Source organism: Hipposideros armiger, unplaced genomic scaffold (genome assembly GCF_001890085.2).
Source record: "Hipposideros armiger isolate ML-2016 unplaced genomic scaffold, ASM189008v1 scaffold_135, whole genome shotgun sequence".
Taxonomy (NCBI): Eukaryota; Metazoa; Chordata; class Mammalia; order Chiroptera; family Hipposideridae; genus Hipposideros; species Hipposideros armiger.
In genome coordinates this window covers 1,892,436-1,900,492 of record NW_017731485.1, presented here as the reverse complement: position 1 = coordinate 1,900,492, position 8,057 = coordinate 1,892,436, and the positions used below count along the sequence as shown (strand labels likewise).

General features: G+C 58.8%; 3 protein-coding genes across 3 annotated transcripts in view; 2 read left to right on the top strand and 1 right to left on the bottom strand.

The window, feature by feature from the left end:
- The first annotated feature begins 161 nt into the window (after positions 1–161).
- LOC109386541 (amiloride-sensitive sodium channel subunit beta-like) lies at positions 162–2,212 on the top strand. The gene is made up of 5 exons (XM_019649814.1): positions 162–857; positions 1,295–1,370; positions 1,460–1,517; positions 2,079–2,144; positions 2,186–2,212. Exons 1-5 carry the CDS (start codon positions 770–772, stop codon positions 2,210–2,212), a joined length of 315 nt encoding a protein of 104 aa, XP_019505359.1. The 5' UTR covers positions 162–769.
- On the top strand, positions 2,142–4,862 carry LOC109386592 (amiloride-sensitive sodium channel subunit beta-like). Its single transcript, XM_019649921.1, has 3 exons — positions 2,142–2,289; positions 3,932–4,095; positions 4,419–4,862. Exons 1-3 carry the CDS (start codon positions 2,244–2,246, stop codon positions 4,794–4,796), a joined length of 588 nt encoding a protein of 195 aa, XP_019505466.1. The 5' UTR covers positions 2,142–2,243; the 3' UTR covers positions 4,797–4,862.
- Positions 4,863–5,128: 266 nt separating this feature from the next.
- Positions 5,129–8,057, bottom strand: part of COG7 (component of oligomeric golgi complex 7) — a 67,870-nt gene continuing 64,941 nt past the window's right edge. Inside the window, exon 16 of the mRNA XM_019649813.1 lies at positions 5,129–5,524. Within this exon, the coding sequence (XP_019505358.1) occupies positions 5,358–5,524 (167 nt within the window). The 3' untranslated portion in view covers positions 5,129–5,357. The remainder of the gene's footprint in view (positions 5,525–8,057) is intronic.

Below are 8,057 nucleotides of genomic sequence, written 5' to 3'. Positions count from 1 at the left end.
CATCGGAAAACAAAAAGATATTTACATTACGATTCATAACAGTAGCAAAATTACAGTTATAGAGTAGCAATGAAAATCATTTTATGGTTGGGGGTCGCCCGCGCTTCCTGTTCCAGGCTGAGCACTCACAGAGGCCGGCCCAGCCCTTATAAGCTTAGCTGGCAGTGCAACTGCTGGCCCTTCCACCCATGGGCAAACTGAGGCTCAGATGTTAATAACTGGCCACAGGACACAGCTGGTCCCGAGTGGGCTGAAACCAGGTTGGAACGCCCTGGACACCCAGTGTGAGGACAGTCACCACATCCAGCCCCCTCCCAGGGGACCTTCTGCAGCACACTTCCTCTTTCGTCAGCACTGGGCATTCAGACATCACTGGGCTCTTTGGTCCCCAGGAAGAAGGCGCTTGGACCAAGCCCGCCCATCTCCCTTTCATGCAAGGGGCTGGGGAGGCTGCTGGCGGCCTGGTCACAAGAGCTGTCTAGCCGAGGCTCCGCTTTAATATTTGGAACAAGCACCCTCTCCATGTCATCTGTGGGGCCCCAGCTCTGAAAGGTGGCGGGGGCCATTGTCAGGGAGCTGGGGTCTGACCCGAGTCCCTCCGCCGGGGACAGGACAGGGCAGGCCAGGAGGCACAGCTCGGCCACCTCAGCCCCACTCCCCAGCCAGATGCCTCCCCCCTGGGCCCCTCCTCCAGGGCCAGGGTGGGGACATCACGCTCTTGTGCCGCCCCGCTCCCCAGGCCTGTATCCGCTCCTGCTTCCAAGACCACATGATTCAGAACTGCACCTGCGGCCACTATCTGTACCCACTGCCCCCGGGGGAGAAATACTGCAACAACCAGGAGTTCCCAGACTGGGGTGAGTGGGGCCCCCGGCATCAGCACCCAGGCAGCTGGGCACCGTGCACGAAGGCTCCGGCTACCAGGGAGCAGCAAGCCAGAGTCCTGGTGGCCTCCAAACACCCATGGATGCTGCAGGCGGCAGAGTCCCACCCCTTTGACATGGCCCCGGCCCCCTGGCCGCCACCAGGAACCGGGTGACAAGCAGAGGAAAGCTGCCCTGATCCTGCTGAGCTGGGTCTGGATGTCTGGGGACAGGCTCCCCCCAGGCCAGGCTGGGGCAAGATGGCTGGAGAGGGGGATCAGGGGGTGGGGTTCTCCATGGCAGGGAGCTTGGACAGGACAACCCCCCACCCAGCAGCCACCACAGACCTTAGGTGGCCCAGGGCTCAGAGGGGGACAGGAAAGCACCTAGAAACCCCGCCTGAAGTCTCTGCCCCGCTCTCTCTGGCGCAGCGTATTGCTACTCCGAGCTGCGCAGGAGCCTGGACCAGAGGGAGTCCTGCATCCGGATGTGTAAGGAATCCTGCAAGTGAGTGTCGGTGGGCGCCCCCGGCTGGGGCGGGGTAGGGCGGGGCGCTGCTGGCCGCGACAGCCACAGGGCTGCCTTCTCTCTTCCAGTGACACCCAGTACAAGATGACCATCTCCATGGCCGACTGGCCTTCTGAGGCCTCGGAGGTGAGACGGTGGAGTGGCCAGGCAGCTGGACGCCCACCTGCAGGCTGGGGACAGGCCTGGGCAGAGGGCGGCAGGCTGCCTGGAACTTGGGAGAGGGTGCGCCTTGCTCCCCGGCCTCCCTCCTTCCCCCCAGTGTCCCCTCCCCCAGGCACTGTGCTGGGGGCACAGCAGTGGCCCAGACTCACGGTGCTTACCTTCTAGTCGGAGAGACAGATGATACACAGAAGTAAGGTCATTTCAAAGTGTGATAACGGCTGTACAGGAAGCAAGCCGATGACGAGACAGTGACCAGGGAGACATCTCTTTAGATAGGGCGTTCAGGGGAGGACGGCCTAGGAAGGCGACACCTGAGTTAAAATGGGAGGGTGGCGCTGAGCCAGCCACGCGCAGGGGTGGACAGCACCACAGTGCACTGTGCCCCTCCTCCTCCCCATCCCAACACGTCGTCCCCAGGGGGCTCCAGGAAGATACAGGGTTTGGCCTATGGCGCAGGTGGCAGGGCCCACGGCTGGGAGGGTCGCTGCGGGCGCCACTTGTTTCAGCGGCTTGCTTGGGTTGCAGGACTGGATTTTCCATGTCTTGTCTCAGGAGCGGGACCAAAGCACCAATATCACNGGGAAGACCCCGGCCGGGTGGGCCCTGCCTCCAGCTGCTGGTGTTTCTTTCAGGAACTTCACATCCATCTTCCATCCTGATTACGGAAACTGTTACATCTTCAACTGGGGCATGACAGAGAAGGCCCTCCCTTCGTCCAATCCCGGAGTTGAGTTCGGTAAGTCTTGGTTCCTCCTGGGGCTTTCAACTCCCCACCATGCGGGGGTGAAAAACCAAACTGCCTTCAGGCGTTGAGGGCCAGGACCTGGGTTGGACAGAGGCCGGCACAAAGCTGAGCAGCCCAGGGGGAGTCTGTCCTGTGTGCGGGGAGGCCAGACCCGGTGCCTTCCCAGCCATCCCCTTGCCCACACCCCTGGGGTAGGAGCAGCGTCCCCATTTTGCCGATGAGCAAAGCGAGGGCCCTGAAGTAGCACAGCTTAGCAGTCAAGAGCTCAGGTGAAATCCCAGCTGCACCCTCAGTCCCTGAGCTCGAGATTTAAGCTCTCGGAGCCTCGGTGTCCCCATGCGACGGGGGCCTGCAGTAGCCTAGCAGGCAATGTGCACGTCATCCAGTGACCGTGACATAATGCAGGAGAACCTGCCAGCCCGGGGCCCGGCACGCAGCACGTGCTCGGCTCATGCTGCTGTCCCGGGTTTTAATAACTCACCCGAGCCACCCGCTGACACGTGGCAGAGCCCTGACTCAGCCTCGTCGCTATGCAGCTCTCGGAGAGGGGATTGCAGGGACAGACAGGATGTAGGAGCCAATGGACACGAGGAAGTGGGGGGCCGTTGGCGGAGACTCCTGTGCTGGCCAGTCTCGGGGAAAGGCCAGTGGCCTTCAGGCCGAGAGCCAGCACAACTGGGAGCAAATCTCCCTTCCCCTCTCAGGTCACGACCTCCCCAGCCACCCCACTGCCATCGAGAGGAGCCATCAGGGCTGCCGGTCAGGAGGGGCACCGGTGGGCTGCCCAGCCCTCACCCACACTGCGTATCAGAGGTGCCAGTCACCTCACTTTACAGGGTCAGAGGGAAGGATCTGTGTTAGAACCCCTCAGCCCGGCTTCCTCGCTGAGTGACCTCGGACACGTCCCTTCACCTCTCTGTGCCTCAGTTTCCTCATCTGTGAAATGGGGACGACAGCCATACCTACCTCCGCTGCCTCTTCTGAGCACCAGCGAGACTGTGTATAGGAAAGCACTTAGCCCAGCACTCAGCTGTAGCCAACACCCAGTAAACACAGGCAGTATGGACCCCCGCAGCCCACACCGCCCTGCGGTGCATAAAATATCAGGTCTGGGAGGGAACGGTCAGGTGGGGATGGCAGACGGACAATAACAGAAGAATCACAAGAGTGAGGCAGGGGCTGCTAAGGCGAGCTCCAGCGCTGCTGGGAGGGGACAGAGCCGAGCCCCAGACCTGGTCTGGGTAGTCAGGGAGGGCTTCCGACGGAGGTGATGGGGCTGAGCTCTGCAGGCAGGGCAGGAGTTTTTGGGTGAAAGGTGAGGGCGGGAACAGCATTCCCCAAAGGCCAGCAGCAGGAAGGAGGGTGAGAGCTACAAGGGACTAGATGGATTGAGCAAGGACCTGTAGGAGGCGAGACGGGAGTGCTGTGCGTTCCCCTGGATCTACCTGCTTGTGGAAAAGAGATCTGGGGGGCGAGGGAGACAGGAGGAGCCCAGGGAAGAGGCGGAGGTGGCCTGGACTAGGATGGTGGCTTTGGAGAAGACAAGGACACTGCATTTTCGCCAAGTGGGCGGTGAGTGTCCCCTCAGCCTTGGGGAGTGAATTCAGGCAGCCCTCGGTCCCCTGCCCCGCAGGCCTGAAGCTGATCCTGGACATAGGCCAGGAGGACTACGTGCCCTTCCTCACGTCCACGGCCGGCGCCCGCCTGCTGCTTCACGAGCAGAGGTCGTACCCCTTCGTCAAAGATGAGGGCATCTATGCCATGTCGGGGACAGAGACCTCCATCGGGGTGCTGGTGGTACGGCCGCAGCCCCAGGGCAGCCTGCGGGGGACGGGGGTGGAAACGCACCTGCCCGGGACCGACCTCCCACGGCCTGAGAGGCGGGGGTCCGGGCCTCCCCAGCCCTGGTCTGCCTTCACGGTCCACTCCTGCCTTCCCCTCTGGCCGGACCCCCACCAGGGCGGCCATGCCCTGAGGAAGACGACCACTCCGGCACCTGCTGGGGCCTGCCACTGTCCAGCCCCTTTCAGCACCCCGAGACCCACATGCTTGATGGGAGGCGGTGCAGAGGGGGCCTCCTGGGGGTGACCAGGGGCCCCCACGATCGCCCTCTCTCACAGGACAAGCTGGAGCGCAAGGGCAAGCCCTACAGCCAGTGCACCGTGAACGGCTCTGACGTCCCCATCCGAAACCTCTACAGCGACTACAACACGTCCTACTCCATCCAGGTGGGGACGCAGGGACCCCGGGGCCTGCCCACGGCCCGCAGCCCAGGGCTCGGATCTCTGAGAGCTGGTCCCAGCAGGCTGGCTCTATGGGATTTTTGTCACCACAGGGTGGCTGAGTGGATTTTGGGGCACTTGGGGCTGTGGAGCCAGTCCAGTCCCTGGGTTCTCACCAGGGCCCAGGGCTGCCCGCCTCTTGTCCCCACTCAGCAGGTGTGCCCTTGGGGAGGCCCAGGGTTGCAGTGCTCTCACTCTGGGGTTCCCCGAGAGTGAGTGTGAGGTGCTGTGCTAAGAGTCTGCATGATTACATCATCATTTGATCCTTTCAACACCCCCGCTAATAACAGAGTGGGGCAATAACATGCTAACCATAATTATTAACTANCTCTCTGCCTGACCACGCGGCTCTCTGCTGTCTCCCACACCCTCTTACCCAAGGCAGCTTTCAGCCCTGCCGGCTCTTGTCCCGACAGCTGAAACGGCCCTCTCCTGCTGGTTCACCTGATTCTCCCTCCCTCCTGTCCCATGATGGCTGTGTCCCCAGGGCGCATGACACGCATGTGGCAAGCACCCAAATGTTCACTGAGGAAAGAAAACAGCCTTCCTGCATTTCAAAGTGTTTATTAATTCCATTTTCAAGATTGGATCATTCTAAAAAATCACCTGAAAATTCCTCTAATAAATAAATCCTAATTTACAACTTATTTGTGACGATACAAATGAACCAAGTCTTTTAAAAATAAATTCTGCCCAATCCCGAGCAGTTTCCAAGCGACGCCATCCTGGACAGCTGCCATGCGTGGGGGACCCCATGCCCCGCCGCGGGGTGCAGGCTCAGTACTCCACGCTGCGCATGGCGGCCACTGTGCTGGTCAGACGCCGCGGCAGGCCCCTGCTGACCTGCCTGTAGTCCTCGGGCTTGGTCTTCAGCAGCGTCCCGACGTTCTGCAGGGTGCGGGAGGGCTGCAGGCCCAGGGCGTCCATCACGTTGATCAGGTAGTCTGTGGGGGGCAGACGGACACAGCTCGCCAGACTCAGCACCAGGAGGGCCGGGCCCCACAGCACCCCTGTATAAGAGCGAGACGCCCCAGCCCCCAAACACTGGGTGCCCACTCTGCCCTCAGCAGGTGGCCTCTACCCCGAGGGTCTTTCCAAGAGGGTCAGGCCTGACTGTGAGTGAGGCCCAAGGCCAGGAAGTCTAACTGCAAAGGACCAGCAACATCCGCCACCCCGTCCCCACCGTGACATGCTCGGCTCTCTGGCTGACCTCACCGGCAGCTCTACACTGCGGACTCCTGGGTCCCGGCCCTGCTCCCCAGTGGACCCCACTGACCCATGAGCTCATCTGAGCAGACACTAAAGACGTCCCAGCAGAGTCGCCCCCATGCTGGGTGGGGAGTGGCCTAACATGACACAGACTCCCACACGTCCTAGGTGACCCCTTGGGGTGCTAAAGACAGACTCCTGAGCACACCCCAGACCACGTCGATGAGGACCTCCAAGAAAGGGCCCGAGGACTGTCCTTGGGCCCCACGAATCTAAGCACCAGGCAAGCTGGGGCGACACCGGCAGAGCGGAGGAGGCCAGGTGTCCGGGTCCCGGAGGCCTCGGCGAGGTCCTTCCAGCTCTCTGCGTCCCCGTTCCCACCTGCTGCCACAGGTAAGGCCCATCGGGCTGTAAGCTACGAGGATGGACAGNGCCCCTTATGACTTTTTTAATGCCATCCAACTGACTCCTTTGGGTTACAAGGACAGAGAGAGACAAAAAGAGAGAAGGGAAAAACACTCCAGCTGGCTTAAGCTCAAGCAGCTCAAAAGATGTCTCGGCTTTCTCCACTTTCCCAGGCAGGCTGTCCTCACATTGCAGCAAATTAATAAATAAGTAAATAAATAAATAGGCCATCTCCAACTCCAAACTCAGCAAAAACACCTGGGACAGGGCACCTCTTCCCAACTATCATAGCAAGTTCCCAGGCTGACTCTCACTGGTCACTGAACAGTTCACATGCCTGCCTCTGAACCAATCAGTGTGGCCAGCTAGACAGGCTGCTGAGACTGGTCAGGCCCCGCCCACACCTGAGGTCAGTTGGCCCCCAGTAGAATCACATGGTTTGAGGGTGTTTGGGGACACAGCTCCTAGGGATGCCAGATAAAATAAAGATGCCGAGTTAAATATGAATTTCAGATAAACAACGAATTCATCTTTGAAATATGTCCATGTAATATTTGAGATTATATCATGCTAATGAATTACTTGTTTTTCTGAAATTCAGAGTTAACTGAGCAGCTTGTATTTTTAATTCCCAAATACGGCAACCCTAAGGGTTCCCCAGAGAGAGGTCAGAAAGCTATTATGGAAGAATAGGTGTGGCCGGAGCAGACAGCTGACCGCTAACTCGTGGCGGGGCCCTACTGTCCCCTGCTGGTCCCGGGGATGAAGCTGTGGCTTTACAGCCTGGTGTCCAAGGGCCCAGCCCTGCTGGTCTTGGCCCAGAGGGCAACAAGCTAGCCTCCCACCAAATGCCCAGGGTAGCATCTGTGGAGAAAGGAGATGCCACAGACTCGGTGGCACTCTGGCCACAGGCTGCTCTGCTAGGGGATGGAGTGGGGAGGACCTGGGAGAAGCCGATGTCCCAGCTCACGGCCCGGCGGGGGTGCAGGCTGGAGTCTCGGCTCTTGGCAGTCACCACACGACTACTGTGATTCCCACTTTTATTAGCAGGAGTGGTTGTTGTCACCACTCACTACTATCATTTGTTATCAGACAATGGCTACATTATATCAGGCACTTACCACATGGCGGGCACCAGGCCAAGTGCTTTATAAGCCTCGTTTCACTTACTTCTCATAGCCAGTGAGAAATACTATCCCACTTTACAGATACATAAATGGAGGCTTGGCGAGGTGAAGCCAGGTACCCAAGATCGCTATTCTAGTGACAAAGGTGACAGTCCTCTTGCTACCGGTGGTCACAGGAATGTCAGCCCCTAGAGGAGCCCAGGGCTCATCTGAGGTTATGGGGCAGCAGGCACAGCAACGATGACCCAGGTCCTTGGCCAGCTTTCTGGTCACCAGTTAATCTGAACTGACTGAAGTGAAAAAGGGAACACATTGGTTCTTACGAGGTCAGACAATTAAGTGCGTGAACTCATCCTAGAAAAAGTGCTCCATACTTCATTGCTGAATGTCACTACAGTCACCTTCAAAGTCCTCCCCTTGGGAAGCTATGCACCGACGCCAGCGCCTAGTCCACCCTTCAAAGCAATGTTGGAACTCTTTTTCTGGAGTGTCCATCAGAGCTGTCGTTGGAATACCCTTGATGTCCTGAATGTCATCAAAATGTCTTCCTTTCAATATTTCCTTTATCTTTGGGTAAAGAAAGCAGTCACTGGGGGCCAGATTAGGTGAGTAGGGAGGGTGTTCCCATACAGTTATTTGTTTCCTGGCTAAAAACTCCCTCACAGGCAGTGCCATGTGAGCTGGTGCATTGTTGTGATGCAAGAGCCATGAACTGTTGGCGGAAAGTTCAGGTCGT

Excerpts from the sequence above, each read along its gene's own strand:
- LOC109386592 (XM_019649921.1), top strand. The coding sequence starts at position 2,244 with ATGACAGAGAAGGCCCTCCCTTCGTCCAATCCCGGAGTTGAGTTCG. Across the intron at positions 2,290-3,931 it reads CAATCCCGGAGTTGAGTTCG|GCCTGAAGCTGATCCTGGAC; the intron begins GTAAGTCTTGGT and ends CCTGCCCCGCAG. Across the intron at positions 4,096-4,418 it reads CCTCCATCGGGGTGCTGGTG|GACAAGCTGGAGCGCAAGGG; the intron begins GTACGGCCGCAG and ends CCTCTCTCACAG.